The sequence below is a fragment of the Corvus hawaiiensis genome, chromosome 11 (assembly GCF_020740725.1).
Source record: "Corvus hawaiiensis isolate bCorHaw1 chromosome 11, bCorHaw1.pri.cur, whole genome shotgun sequence".
Taxonomy (NCBI): Eukaryota; Metazoa; Chordata; class Aves; order Passeriformes; family Corvidae; genus Corvus; species Corvus hawaiiensis.
The window spans coordinates 22,374,846-22,397,297 of record NC_063223.1 but is presented as its reverse complement, the minus strand read 5'-3'; the positions used below and the strand labels follow the sequence as shown (position 1 = coordinate 22,397,297).

At 40.6% G+C, this 22,452-nt stretch overlaps 1 protein-coding gene across 16 annotated transcripts in view; it reads left to right on the top strand.

Moving 5' to 3' along the window:
• Positions 1-20,644, top strand: part of IQSEC1 (IQ motif and Sec7 domain ArfGEF 1) — a 282,288-nt gene extending 261,644 nt beyond the window's left edge. For 10 of the 16 annotated variants that reach the window (XM_048315512.1, XM_048315510.1, XM_048315517.1 and 7 more), the window contains 7 exons: positions 909-938; positions 2,120-2,245; positions 3,540-3,639; positions 6,833-7,006; positions 8,180-8,356; positions 14,590-14,639; positions 15,994-20,644. In XM_048315512.1, the coding sequence (XP_048171469.1) occupies positions 909-938; positions 2,120-2,245; positions 3,540-3,639; positions 6,833-7,006; positions 8,180-8,356; positions 14,590-14,639; positions 15,994-16,476 (1,140 nt within the window). In that variant the 3' untranslated portion in view covers positions 16,477-20,644. The remainder of the gene's footprint in view (positions 1-908; positions 939-2,119; positions 2,246-3,539; positions 3,640-6,832; positions 7,007-8,179; positions 8,357-14,589; positions 14,640-15,993) is intronic. The other 6 variants (XM_048315511.1, XM_048315515.1, XM_048315521.1 and 3 more) reach the window with 4 other exon arrangements.
• The last annotated feature ends 1,808 nt before the right edge of the window (positions 20,645-22,452 follow it).

Below are 22,452 nucleotides of genomic sequence, written 5' to 3'. Positions count from 1 at the left end.
TTTACTGTCAATTCAGGAGCACAGAGGTTTTAAGACCAGTATTTTCCATGCTAACCATGGTATCTAATGTGGAGAGGGACCAGTGGATGCCCAGCCTTCCTGAATTCAAACCTTCGTCTCAGGTGTCACAAAGGCAGCCCAGAACAAAACCAAAAACCCCAAGACCTGCATGGTTTTGAAGCCATGTATCTGGTTTTTACCATCTCCAGGGAACTTTACTGCAGCAGGGTCTGATGGGCTGGGGGATTTGTTCTTCAGGAGAAGAAAAATCCCAAGATGCTCCCTATAACTGTTAAAGAGCTTTGAATTGTAATCTCTTCTCAGACAAGCCCCAGTCAGCAGATGGGGGAAGGGAATGAGGGACCACCAAAAATCTAATTTAGGTCTGTTTCCAGTAAAGAACGTGCTGAGGAGATCTCTTTGAAGAAGAAGAGGAAAGAAAGCAAAATTTTAATAAAAGCTCGTAACTGTTTTTGAGAAGAAGGGAAATAAATACTCTGAAGTCAATATTCAGGCACTTAGGCTTTTGTATGAAACTTTGTTTCTGTAATTGGGGATTCAGGTTTATATATAGGCTTCTGTGGGAGATGGTTTATTCCCATGGTTCTTTTTTTATTCAGACATGTGCCAATTCAAATCCTAAAACTAATCCTGACCTTGTAAATTAAATGGGATTAAGAAAACAATGCCCTTGGTGGAGTCCTAGCTTGAAGGATTCTTCTGGTGGGAGACTTTTTAACTGTGTGCAAGAAAATTTAGGAAACAGGCAACAATCTTTATTGATAGCTACATTTGTTTTTACTTTATAGGCATTTAGTCATAGTCAGAGCGTGCCGTATTTACTTGCTATGATACAGTTCTGTGTTTCTCTGAAGTTTAATCAACTTGTATGTGTCTTTCTACTGTAGATTGGATCTCTGCACCATGGACTTGGTTGTGTAGGTATTTCTCTCCTACTCCTTGAAAATTTATAGTCGTTGTAACTGGCAGCATTTTCCTAAACTGGCAGTAAGGTGTTCTGCTACATTTTAGAATTTTAAATTACTGCTGTTCTTTCAGGCAAAATTTTCTAAGTGTTACAGTAAAAACTCTCCAAAGTATAAAGATTTTCTTAAAAATGTATTTCCCAGAGGCTGCTTAATTTATTGCCAAGGGTCTTCTAGACCTTTTAGTACACTTTTTATTTATTTTATATAATATTATCACTGTAGAAATTAGCCAGTAAGGAATAAACAAATCATTAAATCACAGTTGCACCCCACCTTTCCACATGAGCTGTGGTGTGTTTATTCTTTCTGGTCCACTGGAGAATTGAGTGATACTCTGGAAAGATACTGCCAGTTAATTTTAAAGTTCTGAACAGTAGATGAACATTGAAAATATTGATGCCAGATTTAAATTACAGGCATGGTCAGTAATAAAGCTAAAACTGTTCTTATAATGCGCCAGTTTATGGATTTTTTTTGTGTTGTTAATCAGATCTCACCATCTGCATTTGAAAGAAATTAAGTCTCACTCAGCAGCTTCAGAGATGCCTTCAGCAGACATTTCAAATAAAAACATGGAAACTCAGTCTTGTTTTTCTTGCTGGCTTGAGAAAACAAGACATATTGAAAATGCATTTACTTTGTCCTGATGTCACCATCTCCCTGTTATTAGGGAATGAACAAATTGAATTAACTCAGTGGCTGACAAAAAGTAACATACAGCATCTCACAAAATCTAAAGTTGCTTTACATCCTTCTAATGATAATAAAAATACTCGTGGGAGCAACCATCCCTTGCCTTGAGCTTCCACTCAGGTTAATCTCAAGTTCTTCCATGTTTTTGTCATTTCACAAACTAAAACTCTAGCCCCAGTAGAGCTTCCACTGGCATCTCTGTACAGGGCAGCAGGCTGTTAAGAGAGCATTTTAGAGAAGAACTTTGATGAAGTTTGAATGTAGTGCAAGTTTGTCACACAAACTCCTTATGTTCCTGTTGTTGGTTCTTTGGTTGAAAGGTCTAATGGGCTTAGAGGTAAAAATATTTGAAGTATTAAAAAAGATTCTGTGTATGAAAAATGCTCTTTGTTGGCTAGAAGTTGTTATATGAACCATGAGTTTTTGTATTATTGCAGGTGCTCTCCCTCCCCCACCGGAGGCTTGTTTGCTACTGTAGGCTGTTTGAAGTTCCAGATCCAAATAAACCTCAGAAGCTTGGATTGCACCAACGAGAAATATTTTTATTTAATGATCTTCTCGTGGTATGTATTTCCAGGCAGAGAGAGTGAGGTATTCAGAAATCCTATCTCCATGAAATCACTGGCAATCAAGTACATGAGCATTCCTAAAAATAAGTATCTGTTGTATCTGTTTCCCTGTACTCCAGCAATCCTGGGATGATTAAGAGATTTATATCTTAATTTTTTAAACTCTCTATAATTTGCTTTTAAACTGAAGCCTTTTCTTGATGGCTACACTCTTTGTAAGAAGGTATTTGATGCAGTAGCTTTTACTATAAAGAAAAAAACCTCACCTCCAGTTCACCCCTTGCCCTAATGGATAAACAGAGACATTATTTATTCCATGAATAATGAATTCAAGGTACCTGTGGAAAACCAAAATTACATCCTACGTTGTATTCCCCAGATGTTCTATAAACCAGATCTGTTTGTGCATTGAAATAGGATCTGTTGAAACAGATTTTACAGGTGACTTTACTTTCCAGTGTGCACTTATCCTCACAGACTTTAACTTGACCCAGTCTTTTGAAAAGCAGACATACAGAACTAAGGGACAGCTTGGAATTATGTGGTTGATTTACTCTTAAAAATAGGAAAATTTGTTGCACTCCATTTGGAATGTACTTGGCTGTTACCTGAGAACTGAGACCTACACTAAATATTTCATATTTTGTTATGAAAAAGGCACACCTCACACACACAATGTATTGTGTGTAGTTTTTTACATACCTGCAGACCCTTTAATCCTTTTGCTTCTGAGTGTAACCTGGGAGTTCTAAATGGGAGCCTGAGTGGAAACTGGTGGAACATTGTCACCTCTGGTTACAGGTTTTCTGCTATTTTTTATTACTTCAGATATCAGTAGTTTTATCAAACTGTTTGGGGAATAATATAGACAAAATTTGGCAGTGTGGTAGCACCTAAATCTGGCGGGGCTTAAGGATAATTTAAATATATTTTCATTTTTTGCTAGCACAGAAAGGATGCACCGTTATTTTTGGCTTTGGAATTTCAAGAAGTAGAGTTCTGGAGAAGAGAGAACACGAAGGCTTTGTGTCTGGATAAAATATTAACCCTTCTGCTTTAGAGAGGTGATGCTGCAGAGCTCTGGTTTCTTCAGTAGCAGGAAATTAAATACAGCAGTTGCATTTAAAAAAAAAAAATGTAGAAAATGACAAGTGCATATTTCCTGACAGATTTATAGCTTTCTTTTAAATAAAATTTTTTCTGTTATGCTAATTCTTCAGAACAATAATTTTCCACAGGCACATTTGGTAGAAGGAATATTTCACTTTGTTTATTTGATACCTTTCAGGTGACCAAGATTTTTCAGAAGAAGAAGAATTCTGTTACATACAGTTTTCGACAGTCCTTTTCCCTCTATGGAATGCAAGTTCTTCTCTTTGAGAACCAGTGTAAGTATTTCCTCTCTTTTTAGAGCACCACTTTGTTCATAAGTAAAACAAAAATGCTGTAAGTGAAAGGGATGGACAGGGCTTGATTCAGAGTTTAGGAATAAAATTGCTCTGGTTTTAACTTAGTTCTAAAGTTTAAAAGAAGATGTGTCAGCATATAAAACAGCAAGGCTGCTGTTAGAGTTTTTTGGTTGTAGTCAGAACCCAAATCTCCCCAAATGTGTTTGTGATTACTTGTAAAGAATAAAATGATTGTCAAGAACAAACACATCTGTGGCTGAGTCAGTGGTACAGCTAGCTGGAACTGAATGGTAATAAATAATGACTCTTATAATGATATGTGTAATTCAAAACACAATTTATTTTCTTGATTTGTGGCTTAACTTTGCCTAGGTAAGGTATGCTGCCTCAAATTTAAATACAAAGCATAAACTTTGATTTTCCGACACCTTTTGTTTATGTCTCTTGCAATCTGCATCAGTCCAATATTCTTTTTATCTTTAATGCTTCTTAGACAAAAACCCAAATAATTTGCTAAAATCCTGCTGCTGAACCCAAAGACAGCATCAGTAGTGAGAGCAGAGCAGAGTTGTTTGTGTGGAACATGGGGAGACAGCCTGACTGAATTCATGGTCTGTGACCAAACCTTCACCCCCCTGATAAATTGGGTATAGCCCAGTGTGAGCTGCAGTAGTTCCTTTGCTTTTCTGTCACGGAAGGTTCTCAGTTTTGCCTTGTCCTTGAGAATGTGCTCCCTAAAAAGCCATTGTTGTTACTGAGTCAAAGCCTCTGGAGATTTCCAAAGGGAAGGTTTTGCAGAGCTCACAGCAGCTCTGTAGCCCACAGATTATTTCTGTGCTTACACATGCATTCTCCCTCTCTTGTGCACACATTAGAGGATATAAAATTCACTTTTGGAGGGGAAGGCCAACTAAGTCTATCCTGGATTCTACTAAAAATAGAAGGATTTATAATTCTCTGATGCCGTGTTAAATAAAATAAATATATTTTTAAAATACAAGCATGCTAAGTAGAAACACTAATCAAATAAACTTAAAAATATCTATACGGAATCAAGAAGTAAAGGATTGGATTCCTCCCAGTGAACTGGAGATGTTTTAACTGAGGCACTTCAGCAGGGCTTCTGAGTTGAATTCCCTGCAGTGAATCAGTGAGCAGACTGTACTGTAGTGTTGGTGCCTCTTAGGTGGGGTGCACTATTTTCCAGTTGGGGAAGAGATGTATTTGTCCCCTGTGATTTGTAAAATTCAATATTCTTGGTCTCCCCTGTCCCCAGCAAGCTTTGGGCTATTTTGGCCAGAGCTATGAGGAACTCTGTGTGGAGCAGCTGTCACAATCAGCTGGTTTCAAGGGAATAAAATTCACTGCTGCTAAAGCAGAAGCAACAAAAATATTGGTTTGGCTGCTGGTGAGGCTGAACAACATGGCTGGCACTGGTGATAGAAGAATGGACTTTTAATGATAGAAGTCAATTATGTTGAGGGATGGGTGAGCTCCAGAAGGGAAAACAATGTCACATATCTCTAGTAAATAAATAGACCATAAGGGAAGTATATTTTACATTCTCAGTCAAAATCACTAACAAAATATAGAGGGGGAGCAGATCACTTAGGAGAGAGTGTGCTGAAACCCAGAAATACTGATGTGGGTGTTTCCTGATGCTTGATCAATACAGTGCAGAGAAGTACCTCTGGTAATTAAATATGTGTGTTTGGTATGTGGAAATTCCTTCTTGGTTCATCTGTTGGGGCAGCCCAGGTGACTTTGGGGATGCCAGCTTTCCTTATTTGGTTTCCTAAGCATTTTTATTTTTCCCCTGGAGTGGTGCAGAGCTGTTTGCTGCATTCCCTGTGCCAGTGCTCCCAACATCCCACCTGAGCCTGCCCAGCACTGGGGACTTTGGCTGGTTTTCTGTGTGAGGTGTTGACAGCAGATCCCAGCAAAACCCCCAAATCCTTCCTCCCTCCTTCCCCTCTGCACCCTCTGAGCCTCGGGACAGTTGCTCTGTTTTCCCTGAGGACTGTAAATGGACTTGCTTCACTTTTAGTGGCAGCTCTGATCTGGGAGTTAAGGTACCCTAAAAAAGCCAAAGTTAAGGTATCCTAACAAAGCCAAGCACCTGCACTGGTTTCTCAATAGTTGAAGTCTTGTTGAAACCTCATGGCTTTGAGGGAGTAGAGTGCCTCACATCATCTGCTGGCTCTTGAGGGAGAGAGGTTTTAGTACATGGGAGCCCTTGAACTTGGGCTCAAATACTTAAATAAATATTTGAGAGCTTTAGCAAGCCAAGAGGGGAAGGCAGCTGAGTAAAAGAAAACATGGAGTTAAAATGCACATGTTGAGGTTTGCTGACACCCCATTGCTCCAGGACTCTGCTTCAAGCAAAGACTGATTCTGTTTTCTACAGCAGAACGTATTTTCATTCTGAGTATCTTTCTGTAAATGAACCTTCTGTCTCAATCAGGAGATATTTCTGACCAGCTGTTAAAATTGCAGAAGTACAGCTAGCAAAGAGGCAAAGACAGTTTGCTGAAAAATCTGCCTTTTATTATGAAAATGTCCATCATATGGGTCAAAAGAGGGGTGAAAAATCCAAACCAGTCCTTTTACTTCTTCAGTATGTGATTTCACAGGTGATGTTAACTTTATTTAAAAGAAAAAAAAGGAAAGTGGGATGTACAGGGAAGACAACTCAATAGGAAATACTAAATCTGTACCTGCTTGTGTGTTTGTCTTCCTGCAAATGGTGAGTTAAAAGTCACAGTTTGTAGCACTTCAAATGTCTCCAAGTAGCCTTTAAACTCAGCAAAGCTTTGGGCACAAGTGGGTAAAGTAGGTCATGGGACCTGTTCCATGAAACAAAAATTATCCCCTTAGTTTCTTGCCTTTTTTTTTTTTCCTGGTGTTTTTCATATATATTGTATATTGTATCTTAAGGGTAGCAGCTACATAAAGATATCTCTCAATATTTGTTCAGTATTTGACAGTTAAGCTGTTCCAATGTACCTTAGGGATTTTTATTCTAATTCTGTGCCGTCAGACTTTTATTTCTCTGACTTTGTATTCTCTGTGGTAATATCAGTAAAAAGCTTTCAGTTTTGGTGGGTATTTTTATTAAAAGAAAAGCAATTGGAATAATCAGAGCTTAGTTTGTCTTGACTTTTTCTTCCAGATTATCCCAATGGCATTCGGCTCACGTCAGCTGTTCCAGGAGCAGATATCAAAGTACTCATAAATTTCAATGCACCAAATCCTCAGGACAGGAAGAAGTTTACAGATGATTTGAGGGAGTCGATTGCAGAAGTTCAGGAAATGGAAAAGCACAGAATAGAGTGTAAGTACAAAGGTACATATAATAGAGCATTTTTCAGCTAATCAAAATAAGAAAATTCTGAATATGTGTATAACACATTAGAACTCCTTAAAAGTTCAAAATAATGTGGGTTTTTCCATGACTTTGACTCAAGAAGGAGGAAAAACCAATAATGCCTTAAGCCCCAGCTGAGTTCATTGACTCCTATTTATTGCAGTGTAGCTGCAATAGAAGTTTATCCTGGACAAACTGCAAATAACAATGGACAGAGGAGAGCTGGGCCTGTGATTTGTAGCATAAATTACAGCAAGGGTTTTAGGGATAATTTGGACAGAGGACAGATGGATCTGTGATTTGTAGCATAAATTACAGCAAGACTTTTAGGGATAATTTGGACAGAAGGGAGATGGATCTGTGATCTGTAGCATGAATTCCAGTAAGGATTTTGGGGGTAGTTTACATCACACTGAAATGCTCAATGATGGCCCTTCCAATAAGTTGAATTTTTCTTGGTTTCCGTGTTGCTATTCCTGTAGTCCGTAAGTGTTGGAGAAGTCCGGCGACTTCAGCGGGGGGAGAAATGCAGCACAGCCAATATGGTTGATAAAAGCAAGCTCCCTTTATTAGCAATCCAGAGGCACTTATATCGTATCCCAGCTTGTTAACTCTTTATTGACTCAAACCTATCAAAGCGCATTTCTGCTTCTACATCATTAGACTACATTGGCAAGCTTCTACTAGTTAAGTTATGATTAAAGAACTCAGAGTTCACCCTCCCTTCTCCTGGCCTTATCTGCACAGCTGCACATCCTCAAAAACTCCCTTTTTGTTCTCAGGCCTGTTTCTCACGCAGGCACTTCTCATGGAGGGTTTTTCTCATGCAGGCCTTTTGCTTGCAGGCTTTTGCTTCTATAGTTACTGATTTGTTCCCTTTATCAATAATCCATGTCCCTGATCCTCTAATCATTTTGCAGCACATAAGGAAGCCATGGTACAAACTGATGTGTTTTGCTGGCAGTCCCGTGAGTGTCTAAACATGAGATTTCATCCCATTTTTCCAAAAGAGGCCCCATTCCACATCCAGCTGTTGGCAGAGGGGTGAAGCTCCTCTCTGGCCGTTGCTCCCCTGCAGACACAGGGACGTTCCCCATCGTTTTATGCCAACAAACACCAACTGCAAAATCCCTGTGTGTGTGTGTGTTGCAGCCGAGCTGGAGAAGCAGAAGGGGGTGGTGCGTCCCAGCATGTCCCAGTGCTCCAGCCTGAAGAAGGACTCTGGGAATGGGACCCTGCCCAGGGCGTGCCTGGATGACAGCTACGCCGGGGGCGAGGGGCTGAAGCGGAGCGCGCTGAGCTCCTCGCTGCGGGACCTGTCCGAAGCAGGTAAGCACTGCCTCTCCTCCCTGGCTCTCTGCATGCAAAGCTGCCTCCACCATGCCCACAAAGCCCAGCTCGCTCTGGGCCTCCAGAAATAGCAGTGTTGGAATCTCACACTTCCAAATAGCTCCACCCCCCCCCCCCCAGCTGGCACAGCTCGTGGTTAATTTGTGTTTGGGGTTTTTCTATCCTCATTCTGTTAAGCGGCCGCTGTTTGAAAGCGTTTAAGCCGTTGTAGGTTGCTATAGAAACTTTTAAAGGACAGCGAAGACAGAGGAAAAATTGTAAGTTTTTAATAAAACAGAAATGATTGATTTGTGCTAGGAGTAATTCACTTCGTTTTCCTTTCTTTTTTTTCATCTCCTTTGCTTCCTCCCCCTCACAGAGTAGGCCTAGAAAGGAAAGGAAAGCTGGTCTCTGTGTAACGAGCGCTTTCTACGTATTCTGTGCTCAAGTGTACCTGTGTTACCACCTGGATGAATGAAATTGAGTGAAGCCCTACTAAATTCTGTCTAGAGCAGTGTAATTCAGTGTGTCCCTGATGCTCTTTTCTTGTTTTGTAACTCAGACATAGCTCCTAATTCTTGCAAAAGAGGTGGTTGTGAAGTACTCTTGTCAATAGAACCAAAGAAGCCCTAGTGGACAAGAATGCTGATAACCCACCAAGCCACTGATGTGTCTTAAGTTTTATTAACTGATTAAAACAGCTAAAGACTGGAAAGCAGTGGTGGTGGGATTTTTTAGCCAAAGCAAGCCAGGGGAAGTTTGGCATGGTTTTATTTCATGGTTTGCTTCACACCTGGCATAGCCATGTAATCTTGCAGTGTTCAAGATTCCTGTCACTGACAAGAACTCTTATCTGAACACCATGTCCACTATTCAGAAAGTACTTCCAGGGATAGTAGCAACTTTATTTTTTTTAATTACTTGTTTTTTAGTTCATAGGCTGTGTTACATACTCTGCTTTGTTCTTTTAATTGCAGTGATGATGTACAGTGTAGTCATCATTTCAATATTCTGCATATCTTTGGTAGTAGACACTACTTACCTATTTCCTTTTTTTAACTAAAGAAGAGATTTTAGCTATGCTGCAATAAATAAAATTGTTGTAAACGGAAATGATAGCCTGTGTTTTGTGGGTATATGTATGTGCATACAAATATGTAGAGAGTGAGCTCTTTCAATTCTTTTCTTCTCTGTTTAGGCTTTCATACTTATATCTCCATGTGCTTCATTAAAAAGACTTAGGCCCTTGATCCAAAATCAGGCTGAAGTGGAATATTGGTGCTTGCTTGGCTCCAGTGGATTTTCGATCAAGCCCTAGTCTTCACCACTTTTATGTCTCTGATTTGAGGATACTTCATCATCCTTTTCCATCGTTTTGGTTTTATTTCATTAGAATGAGAACTACCATATTGTTAATATGTGAGTTCAGTGGGTATCTGTACCCCTAAATGTGATTTCTGATTAATTTTTTCATTCCATCAGAATTACTCATCCCTCTCTTTCAAACACTGCCATGTCTTTGAATTCATATTATGGGTTTAATTCAACAAACAAGCATTTGTAATCACAACCCCATTTCACAGGGCATGCCTACAACTGGCATGCTTATTACTGAAAATAACCTTTTTCCATGACAAAAAGTAGAAATCACTCACAGACTGCAAGGTTTATCAATGAGTTTGTTAAACCCAACTAAACTTAATTTTAACTTGAAATAGATGAGAATTATGGAGAGTTTGTGTTTGGTCTTGTGCAGTGCAACTGACTTGAGAAATGACCTGCCTGTTATGTGCTTTGTTATTTAGTGGAGTGACTTCAGGGAGATGGTCCATGTCTTTCCTGCCTTTTCTCAGGGAATAGCTTGCATGTGAGGCTAATTTTATTTCTAATATGGGAGAGATGATCCATAGAAAAGCAAAGAAATCTCAGTTAGGAATATACTGCACCCCAGTGATTATCCCATATTAAATTGCTTCTCTAAAATGGGACTGAGGTTGTCTCATCTTCTTTTTGTGGATGAAACACGGGATCAACAAGGAGGAGGAACAGGAGTGTGTAGGAAAGTGGATTTTTAGGGAGGCCCTTTCTACATTTAATCAGAAATAAGTCTAATAACATGAGAAAATGGCCTGGTTGCATATTTATGCAGTAAGGCAGGTAAATGTCCAATAAACATTGCAACCCAAATTTTTAGCTGTTTATTCGGTGAAGGGAAATGTGACTGAACAGCATTTGGCTGCACAGGTACATGACAGAACTATTTAGGAAAACAATCCATTGCTGTCCCCCAGACATCCCAGTAAATGGTGGCTGTGGAAAAATTACTTTAAATTTCTCTGAGTGATGATTCAGAAGCTTCCAAGATGTGACAAATGCTGATACCCTGACTGGTTCTGCCTCCTAAGCTGGAAATGCACAGAAAGGCAGCATTTGTCCTTCAGGAATCATTTCCTGAGGGTGGCTCCATGCATTTGCCACAATAGCTCAACTCACAGCTGTGGAAAGGGTGTGCTGAGGGTCTCTTCATTTGAGAGATGCTCTTGTTCCTTGTGGATTGACAGTTCTCTCCACGGAATATAAAACAGAATGTGCCATCCAAGTGTTCCAAGATGTGAATATGTTAAAAATATTTAGTGCTTTATTTTTCTCAAAAGAGAAATGAGTCATTTTTATTGCACATTCTTGAGCTATAGTCAAGGAAGAACTTAATTTATTTGTTCCAGACTTTGAAATTCTTAATTTATATCAAAATACTAGAAGCCAGACAAATTTTAATGCATCTAAAGCTGAGTTTTATGAGTTTACAGAAAGATGGGGGAAAGTGTGAGGTTCCCTCCTGGCCACTATTCCACAGGAAGAATGATTTGGTCACTAAAGCAGAGCAGGAAGGATTGGACTGGTTGTGTTTCCCAGTCTGTATCTCTCCCACTTTTCAGGACTGATTTTAGGTCCTTTAATTTGAATTCCAGCCACTTTGAGTTGCTGGGGGACCCAGTGCTTTCACATTGAGTTTACAGTGGAAATCAAACTTTATTCCCACATCCCTAACCTATAAGGTGGGAATAATATTTACACCCTGAACTGGTTTAAAAACTGTGATTTTATTGTTTGCCCCAGTGTTACACAACTGGCATAGCCAGGCAGGACTGCACAAGTGCAGGGTGGTACAGTGGTTCCTATTATTGGGAGCTGGGCTTGACTCAAAACAGCCACAGACCAATAAAGACAGCTTCAAACCCAAACCAAAACAAAAACATCAAGTATTTCCAGGATTAAAATAATTCTGTTTCAGCGTGAGATCTTAAGACAATACTTGTTTCACACAGAAAACAAGATGAAAATGTGAAGGTTACGAAGAGTCTTTTCCCCCTCAAAAGTGGTCTCCCTAATGATTGGAGAGTAATTTAATTTCAAACTTCTTTCCAAACTTTTTTCCCCAAGACACACAAAGTCAGATCATAATACAGTGTTTAGCTATCAGTTATCTCACTGGCCCAGAAGAGAGTTTCAAGAACTCCAGAGTAGCAGTGAGAAATATTTCCATGTACAGAAGTGATCTGCAGCCTGAGCTGTGAGATCACCACGCATCCTGTGATGTGTGTCCTGCACACCTCCATTCTGCAAGGTGCAATGGATTTTATTAATGAAGCTCAATTTTCTTTTGGCATGGTTAAGTTTGTAAAGATATTGTAATCACTTCATACTTCTACTATAAATTTGAAATATTCTTGGCCCCATATAATGGATGTTCATATATGGGACATACACTTGTGTAAGTTAAAGATACTTCTTACAAGGAATATTCATATCTAACATCAATGAATTGTTGGAATGAATCAGAAAAGGTTAAATTGATTGAAATTTAATTTTATAAAATAAATTAAAGCCCACTCTAACAGCCTTAAAAAATTAAAATAAGCATAACATGTTAAGCAAAACTAATCTTCAGATTTGATAAATACCACTTTGCTTTATACCACAGCTGCGAATTAGCCTGCCAGTACATGCCTAGATGCAATTTCAGTCGAGAGTCACCATTTTCCTGAGATGCACGTGAAGGCTGGAGCTCTAGGGAGGCATTTCTGAAATGGGATGCCATCCCAAAGACCAGGGAACAGTCTGGAGTAAACACACATTGGCAGGGGGAATGCTCCAGGGGATTTACTGAATAGCCTTCCCATCACACTGCATGTCAGCACAGAATTGGGTTCAATTTGTTTTTAAGAAAGTGAACAAAGCCTCTGTACAGTGATAGTGCCTATCTGAGGGAAATTACAGGCATTTTGAGTAGGATTTTTCTGTTTGTTCCTGGCTTTGCAAGTACTACTTTGCCCTGAAGTTATTCTGAGCAAAATTCCATCTGTCGCTCTCTGTCCGTATTTACTGTGTCCATGGTTATTTGATCAGACTGTGACTCCTGCCATATGCAAAAGGCATTGGATTGTTGTGTTTTCCTTCATTTTTGGCCACGTTTAATGCCCCGTGTCAGCTCTCAGTCTTATTTGCAACCCTGACTGCTAAGTTCCGAGGTGGCTGTCGCAGTGTGTTTGCATCAGCAAGCAAGAGTGATTGGAGTGTTAATCAGTACTAATCCCGTTATCAGAGCAGAAAAATATCAAAGCCTGACTAGAAGTCAAAATAAGGGATTATCAAACCCAGTTTTTCTTGGGGGGCTCATAAAATAGTACAGTTCTGGTTTGGCTGAGGCTAAAACTGCAGCAGGCGATGAAGCAGTGAGCTTTTGACAAAGAGCCCAAACAGGGCAATCGTTCCAAATCCCGATGAATTCAGCAAGTCTAACACAACACCTTGACCACAAATGCCTTCCCCTCAAGTTAATGTCACTGCAGAGGGGTTTGTACTGGGGAGCAACTCTTTGTAAGAGGGAAAAATGTTCCAGTACCCTGGAACTGTAGCTCTTAAGAGAAATTTTTGTTTCAGGGCAGTGTCCTGTGACCAACGAGGTCAAAATTACGCTTGTAAATCCAGCAGGTGGTAGTTTTTGATCATACTGATCCTTTGGGCAGTCTGTATTGTTCTGTGACCAGTTCCAGTGTTCCCTAGTTCTGATCCCAGGTGGCTTTGGGGTGTCTGTGATGAGGGTACATCGCTCATTGGTTCAGTGATGCTGAAATCCTCACATTCTCCCCCAAAACCACCTCTCCGAGTAGAAGATTCCGAAGGCAGCAATGCGCCAATGCAGGGTGGAGATTGTCTTTGCTATTTGGCCTTGCAGGAAAGCAAGCAGAGAGCATTGAGAAAGCTTTGGTTTCTAAAACCATGCTGATTTTAGGGAAGCTCTGAGTACGTGAGGGCTCTTCAAAGCTCAGCTTTGTTTCTACACCCTGCCAGGAAAGCATTCTGAAACTTTGCAAAGCAATGCTCCCCAAGCTATGTTCTGAAAATCTCCATTTCCACTGCAGCCAGATGCTATTTTCTCTGCTGTGAAGTGAGAAAGAAAATCTGGGATCCTGTGTCCTGTACAGCCACTGAGGTCTTCTGGCTCTTTAGGCAGTCTGGAGTTTCACGTGTGGGTTTAGGCAAATGTCTTTGCAATTTGAGACTGTTGGAGGGCAAATCCACCATACTTAAGATAAAGCACTGCACAGCTAAACAAACAAAGTCTAGCCATAATGTCAAGACAGATTCCAGATTTACTGATCAAAAATTAAGTTTAGTTTTTTTTAAACCTCATGAAAGAAGATTGTATGAAATCCACTGAGGTTCAAAGCTGAAATTGAAAGGATAAAATTGATGAAACAATAAAACCGATGAAGTGATAAAACCGATGCCCCTCACAGTACCCCACACTGAAGTTCAGAATATTTCAACGTTAAATTTTGCATTTAAATTAATGCCACCCCACAAGTAAATCTCAATGCTTAAAGAAAAAAAAACCTTCATAGCCAATTAGATTCCAGGAAACCAACCATATTCAAATCACTGCTGCTCAGCATCACAACCACAGCACTAAACCCAGCCGCTAAAACACACGTACTTTAAAGAGTTGTGCAAATCTAAAAAAAATAATCACACCCCGCTCGTGCTGGTTGATTCACAACGACGACAACCCTCCAAATTACCACTCAACCCCTTAAAACCCAGCCAGGTGCAGAGAGTTGCAGTCCCTGCTGCCCCAAAGCTGTGAGGTTGTGCGGCCGGCGCGGGGCCGCAGCTCTTGGGCGCCGGTCGTGTCGCAGTCTCTAATCTCTGCTGTTGCATGTCCTGGGCAGGCAAGCGTGGGCGACGCAGCAGTGCAGGATCGCTAGACAGCAATATGGAAGTAAGTAGGAAGTTCCTGATGTCTAGCTGGATGTGATGATGTGCATTTCAAACCTTTCTTTTATATACATATATTTTTTTGCTCTTTTTTCTTCTAACATATATATATATATATATATAACCTGCCTGCCACAAATAAAATGCATGCCTAGGCTTCTCACTCCGTATTCTTCCAGCTTACAAAGCACTGACAGCTTGTTTTAGAGCAATGCCATTTTTGGTTTGAGCTAACCTTGTTCCCTTTGTTCCTGCAAGCATGGTTAAATGGATATGATGTGTCCTTTTGCCACCATTTCAGTCTGGTCCCAGCTTAAAAGCCCACTTGCTCTTTGTTACCAAGTACACTGTTCTTGCTGTTTGATATTTAGCTTTAACTATTGACTGTCATGCTCAACCATCCCCATTGCTTATTTTCGAGTTCAATTGCTAAATGTATGCAGTCATGACACCATGGAATTGCACAGATAGGGCATGGGAAGATAAAAAAACTATTAAGATAGGTGAATTCAATGTGGATTTCATGAGATTTCATTCATCTTCAAACCATTTATATATATTGTTCATGTCTCTGAATTCAGCTTGCAGATTTTTTCTTTTTTTTTTTTTTTCCTCTCCTTTATTTTTTTTGTGTTCGCTTTAGGTAGATTGCAGTTTAAATCTAGCACACTTTGCCTAAGTACTGTTGTGTCCCATAACTCTTTAAAAATACAACCCCCAAACTTCCAGCAACTAAATTCCAGGCTAAATAACAGAGAATGTTGGACCACAGGTCAAAACAATACAACCACATAGAAATCTTAGTGGCAAAAATGGTATGGTTCCATTTAACACAAAATGCAGAGGTAGGCCTGAGAAGCAGCACTGTCACATGTAGTAGTGGAAAACTACTATAAATAAAGTTTTAAATACCGTTTTAAAATATGAACTGTAACTGTAATATTTGCTGCTGTGTGTTTTAACTGTTTAGGTTGAATTTAATGTAGCTTTTTTTTTCCTTGTGGTAAAAAAAGCAAGTATGGTATTTTTTGCAGTATTTTAAAATGTATTTTTCTTTTAAAAGCACACTCGTAGGTCTTATGTTACTCTTCCATGACTTTTTTTAAAATTTAAAGTCCTATGTTTTGATGTCAAAGTACTGAGAGAAAATCACTCAATGCTTAACAATCCCCTGAGAAGGGCATGAGCGCCCCATTGGCAACGTAGGGAAGGTGGAGATAAAATTTTCCCTTGAACCCATGACATAATCCGCCCATGTGAACCCTGAAGGAGGAGTTTGTGGGTCAGTGTGAACTTCTTTTCCGACATTTCAAGATTTTTTTTTTTTTAATTTTTATTTTCTATTAATTTCTTTTTAGGGGTCCATCATTAGCAGTCCTCACATGCGCCGAAGAGCTACATCAACCCGAGAGTGTCCATCTCGCCCTCACCAGACTATGCCCAACTCCTCCTCACTCCTAGGCTCCCTGTTCGGTAGCAAGCGGGGCAAGCCCCCTTCCCAAGGCCCCGCGGCCCCGCAGCCCCCGCACCACGCGGAGGGCGCGGCGGCGGCGGCGGCGCACCCGCACCACGCGCAGTACTGCCACGTGCAGAACCCGCCGCCCTACCACCACCACCACCACTACCACCCGCCCCCGCACGCCCCGCACCCGCACCAGTACCACCAGCACGGCCACGGCCCGCACGCCCCGTTCCTGCCGCACGGCCACGGCCACGGCCCGCACCCGCCGCACCACGGCCCGCACCCCGCCCACGGCCCGCACCACCACGGGCCGCCCCCGCCGCCCGCCACCTCCGCCAGCACCAAGCCCAAACACAGCGGCATCAGCACCATAGTCTAGGCCTAAAGACCTAGGCCTAGTCTAGGCCTAAAGACCCTCCTCGTAACTCTAGTTTTAAAGCCAGCTACAAAGGCACTTGCAGCAGACAACAGACCACACCGTCAGTTTTTACCTAGGCCGTTTAACGAGCTTAAAGGCTTGCTGTTACTAAATAAAATAATTCCGGTTAGCCCAGGACATAGTGGTTTTACTTATCTACTGGATAGATGTTCACCACCATCTGGTTAGTTCTTATTTCCAAACTTGCCTTGAAAACATGCTGCTTGCTGAATCTGAGGAAAGCTACCTTTTACACCAAATCCCTGGACAATTTTACACGCATAATGAAAAGCTAGCCTATGAAAAAAAACACAGGAAAAAAAGTGAGACAGAACCAAGTGTTGCATTCTTGCTCTTTTATTCTCAATGGGCAAAAAAAATAAGTAGACCTGATATGGTTGATGAAAGTACGTAAGTAAACTTTATATAATATAAATATATACATATAAATATATATATATACTGTATAGTTAACATTTGTGCTTGGAAAGAAATTTTTTCAGTCCACAAAACTAGCAATATAGACTTTACAAGGAATTCCACTTACTTGATAGGACAGTATAATAGATGAATAGCATATGAAAGAGTAGACCAAAAACATTAAACGTTAGAAACCAATTTCAGACATTTCAGTACGTTCATCACAAGTCCCCTGGACTTGTTAAGATTTCTAAGCAATCATTACTAAATGTGCCAAGTAACATAGCATTTAAATGTTGTAGTCCAATACTGCTTTGTATAAATCCTTATTTTATTAACACGATGATATCATACGTAATCAGTATTAGAGCTGCTCTGCTATTTCAGGTAAGCAAACTCGTTAAGATGCAGTAATTATACCGTAGCAATGTAGGGTGCCCGCTTACCAGGGGGCACCTCCAAGCATTGGTCACACAAGTTCTTAGACACTTTAAAGGCTGTGATAACTGTGAATTTACATGATCCACATTTCTTTTGTAAGCATATGGATTGAACGACCACACGGGAAGAGTTCCGCCAGGTGCATGTAAACACTGCAAAAACATTCATCTCAAACATGAAAATGGCAAACCTCCATCCTTCTCAGCTACTTTGGTTCCTGTTTACCATAATTTCTCATTTTTACCCCCAACGAAGCTGAATTCTAGTCCAGAGTGTTTCCAGTGGAAGTGCTCTAAAACTTGAAGGTTTGTTTTAGAATTTAGTATAGGGTTTTTATATATATATATATATTTAAAAAAAATAAAAAAATCTGTAATTCCATGTAGCCATGTGCTAGCAACAAAGTGGCTTTACCATTTTTACTCATCACATTTGTTAGTTTGAAGCACCCAGCACTCAGCAGGCTGAGTTTATGCTCAAACCCTCACTTCCATAGTCCAGTTAGTTGCAAGACATCACATAAAAATAGGCTGTGCTGTTGTTGCTTACATGTTGTAACCAAACCATTTGCAAATTTCTATACAATTTGTATCCCGAAATCCTGTACAAAATTATCCATGGCACCTACTTTGTAGTTTCAGCACTTTGAGCCACTGCAAGGACTTAACACCTAAACAGTAGAGACAAAGGAATCACAACTGCAAAACTGCACCAGCCTAAAAGCAAACCTTGAAGAGGATGAGCAAAAAGTTCCAGTAAGAGATGGGTAAAAGTAATCACAGCTCCAACCAGGCGGGTTTCCACGTAACAGTAACAAAAGTGTCCCAAATTAGGAGGACATGAGAGCAGCAGAGTGACTTGTCACGTTGGCTGGCTCATGGCACCTCTAATGTGGGGGGGATGGGAGAGGTTCAGTCATTTTTTCCCTTTCATACCATGGGTACCACAATACCAGCAAAACTGCAAACTGAGCACTTTGTTAACCTCCACAGAGAGCAAATACAGCAATCTAGAGTTGAGCCTTTTGTTTCCAGCAGTCCACGTTTGTTTCACACATGTGCAATATGTTTTCCCCTTCTGCTCCTTCTCCTCTGAACGATCTCCATGAAAAGAAAGCAAGTGATTATTATTTTTCTGTATCATTCTATTCCAAATTCTGCGGCTTACCTTAAGAGGGCTCACCTGGGTCCCCTGAGGCTCTGTTCCTTGCAGTTTAAAAAATATATACTGTTCTTATAAGGGAAAGTAGAACTGTCTGCATGTCATCTAATGTTATTAGTGTGAGGCTACACTCTACATATTGTATAATTGCAAAATATATCAGTGTTACTGTTGATATTAGTTGAAGTAAAGTGATAACATATTTCAATATGTAGACTTTTCTTCATACATCTGTACCAATAGTAGAGTCTAACTGTAATTTATAGGTTGTTCCAGAAAAGATAAAGAACCATTCCGGTACAAACATCTCTCAGAAACTGCATCTTTTAATTAAAACAGAGGTGAGAAAGCTCCTCTTCACTGGGTGATGGAGTCTGTACTTGTTTCAGATGCAGAGGCATAATATAAGTAAAATTCTGTGTACAGAATAAAGGCAGAATATGCAGTAGCAGTGGAGAGGAAAATCGGATTCACTGTGTTGATTAACACTGAAGATGTTAAATCTCCCAGATCTGCTTTTGCTTTATGTTTAAAAAACCCTTTCATTCATTTAAATTAGAGTTACATATAAATATTCTGTACTGAAAGAGTAAGCCACAGTTTAGTGCCTGACCACTGATTTTCATGTGCAATCAATGTATTTGTGAACCAAAGTGTTCAGGAGATGTCACAAACGTGCATGCACAGAAACATTTCCACATGGTTCCATGGACACGGGGAAGGAGGCTGGGCCTGCCCTGGGGGTGCAGGAGCTGCATGTGTGAAATCACAGCTCATTTTGAGGCTGGTTAGAAACCAACACTGGTCATGTGAGAGCACACGATTTGGAAACTCTGTTCTTTCAAGCCAATGAGGAGAAACAGTGGACTTGACTTTTTTTTTCCCTAGTTTTGTTCTGTTTTGTTTCTTAGACTATGTGTTTCTATGTACTCCAACCAAACAAACGTGTCTTGGTGCCAGCACAAGTCTCCAGACCTCTGCTGCTTGTTTAGGGTTGTAGTAAAACCTCTCTGACTCCGTCCTTGATTACCAGTTGCTTAGGGCAGTGTGGGTCATGCCTAGAATTGGAAAATTCCAGCACTTAACATTGCGTGGGGTTAAGAAAATGAATTAAAATGAATTCTTCAGCCTGCAGGCAGGAGTAGAATTGAGAAGGTTTTTTCTCAGATTCCATTGCCAATTACAAAGTGGTACAGAAGTGCATAGAGTGACCATGGTTCTCTCTTCCCAAAAACAATGTGGCAAAGCAGTAATGCTGATTTGAACAAATGAAAGGGAAACGTAAAGAATGAAGGTGTGGCAACAAAAAAACATCTTTTCTGGGACAACAATCAAATATATATTTGGGGTTTTTATTTTTTTAAGTTAATGAAATGTAAAACAGTGTAAAAACAGAAAACAAAGTTCATCCTAATATAATGTGCGTCTTGTATTGCTAAAAAAAAAGTCTAACATACAGTGTAGAATGATTTTCCCATCATGTACTGCATGCAGCAGAAGCCTCTTGTTTCTTGATAAAATGAGCTGAAAGATGGTCAGCAGATATTTAAACACTGAATCTCTAGATGTTGACTTGCTGTTCCATATGAAGCTGTGTGTTTTCTGCAGTTAAGCATGCATTTTGCTGTTCCCTTGTAAAATACCATCGCACTTCTTGCCTGCAAAATGGATTCTCGTGTATATATTTAAAAGAAAAGTGGAACCAATAACAAGATTCAATTTGGAAAAGAGAAAAGGGGGTGGTGAAAATGGGACCAGTAGGGGGAATAGACAATTCTCTAAATTGTACATAGTGTGTAAATTAGCATTACTGTAAGTCTGCAGTCACTTTGAGGTTGCCTATCTCCTGCTAGGAACTTGAGTCAGCTTTGAGTTGTATTAAAATGTTAGAATTAGGTCTTGAATGCAGACTGTTAAAGACTTCAAAATCATTATGCTTACAAGAAGCTTCTGTTCTGGGGAGGCTCGAGACCCCTTTTGTAACTCTGGGGAAGAAAGGAGTGCTTTCATTTTAATATGCATTCTGTTTGTAAGTAGTAACAGACCCTATTGATGTAAAACTATAACTGTGATCATGTGGAGAAATCAAATAAATCATTTAAAACTCTTTGTTTCTCATTTCGTGCAATCCAAGAGCTTCAACTCTTCATATTTGAAATGAAGGAAATTCCTTCCAATGGTATCCTGGCCCTGCTGAGGCAATGGGATTTCTGCTGCTCACTTCAGAGGGGCCAAGAATTAAAGATCAGCTGGTGAGTGGAGTCTGTGACCCCTTCTCACTAGGCTTGGATTGGTGTGGTGGTGCTGTAATAAGTTCAGTTCTAGAGTCACTAAAGAGCAATGGCTCCAGCAGCCAGGTGTGCAGGCAGACAGGGAGACAGTGACTCCAACACCCAGATGTGCAGACAGGGAGGCACTGCAGAGGCCCTGGCGGACAATTCCCAAACCCCTCGAGCCCTGGACAGTGATGACAGGTTTGAGACCACCTGCCCCGGGAGCTGTGTCTCCAGCTGACCCCGGGTGGCCTCAGGAGCTCCTGTCCAGGGCACTTCTGCCCTGCCTGGGGAGGGCCCAGTTTGTCCTTGCCAGGGCCAGTCCTGGGCTGCTCCATGGAACCCATCCCCCAGGAGCTGGCAGTGCCTCCCTCTGTGGCCTCAGACCTCCCGCCCCGTCACTGAGTAAGTACTGCTCTGTTACTCCTCGTCCTCTCTGTTTGTGTGTGTCTCAGTTTACAGCCCAGAATGATCCTTTGCCACACGTGGCCTTCCCAGTATTTGGCATCACATCCTGCAGTTGCTTTGATAACGACTGGGGGATATTCCGTTGTGTTCTGCCCTTTGTGCGTTTCCAGCACTTCCAGGGGATTGCAGTGTCTGAGAAGCCTGTCCAAGCTAATGCTCAGCTGTCAGTTCAGACTAAATACTGTGTTTGCTTCTGTTTTCTATGAATTTTAGGCAATTCTTGAATTACGTTGTGGGAATAGTCGACTGTGACCTCTTTCTGAAGGGCGGTAATTTCAGGATGTGCATCTTGATCACTGATTTTTTTTGACTGGTAAGTACTCACTTAGCATCATCCTCTGTGCCACCCTCTGAGCTGTGGGACCCCTTAGGAGGTGTCCAGTGCCTCTGTACCACGGAAACGTTCTCCAGTGGAAGTAGAAGAATTTGCAGAGCTGTTCTTCACTGATACTTCTATTCCTGGTTTAGAAATTAAGATCTGTAAAATGTTGATACATTTTGAGAAGACAAGAGGTCTGCACGTGGCAGTACACACACAGGTTGCAGGAATGAGTTCTCATGCAATAAACAACTTCTCAAGCTCTTCTAGACAGCAACTTTTTAACAACGGGTTCTTTCCCAGGTATTCTTTGTATTATTTTGGTTGAAATAAAGAAATGCAAGATTAAAATGATAGAAAAACAAAATGAAGAACTTTAAATGTTTTATCTGTATCTTTCTTCAGATTTTTGTTGACTTAACAGTTAATGAATTCTACTTTGTTTTTTCCAGTTGGCCTTAATGACTGATTTTCATTCAGAGTTTCATAAAAACAGGTATGGTATTTTAGCATACATTTATTTTCTTTTAATGGTTGTGCAATGTTTTGTTCATCTACACCCTGTGCACAGGTGAGATGTGGGAGCCCCAGTTATTTCTGCATTTGTTGCAGGGAATTGGTCACCCAGAGCCCAGAGTATCCCTTCCCTCCAGAGCTGTTCATCCCACAGCATTTTAGGTGGAGCTTGAAGCATTGCCCCAGCTTCCAGGGGTTTTTTCCTACATTATTTAAACTGTCATGTCAAAAGGGATCAGAATTATGAAGGTGTGTGATTAAACCATATTTCAGCACATCTACCTAGTGACAAATGTATTTGCATAAGAGGAACAATGTACTTAAGAGTAAGGTGCCATA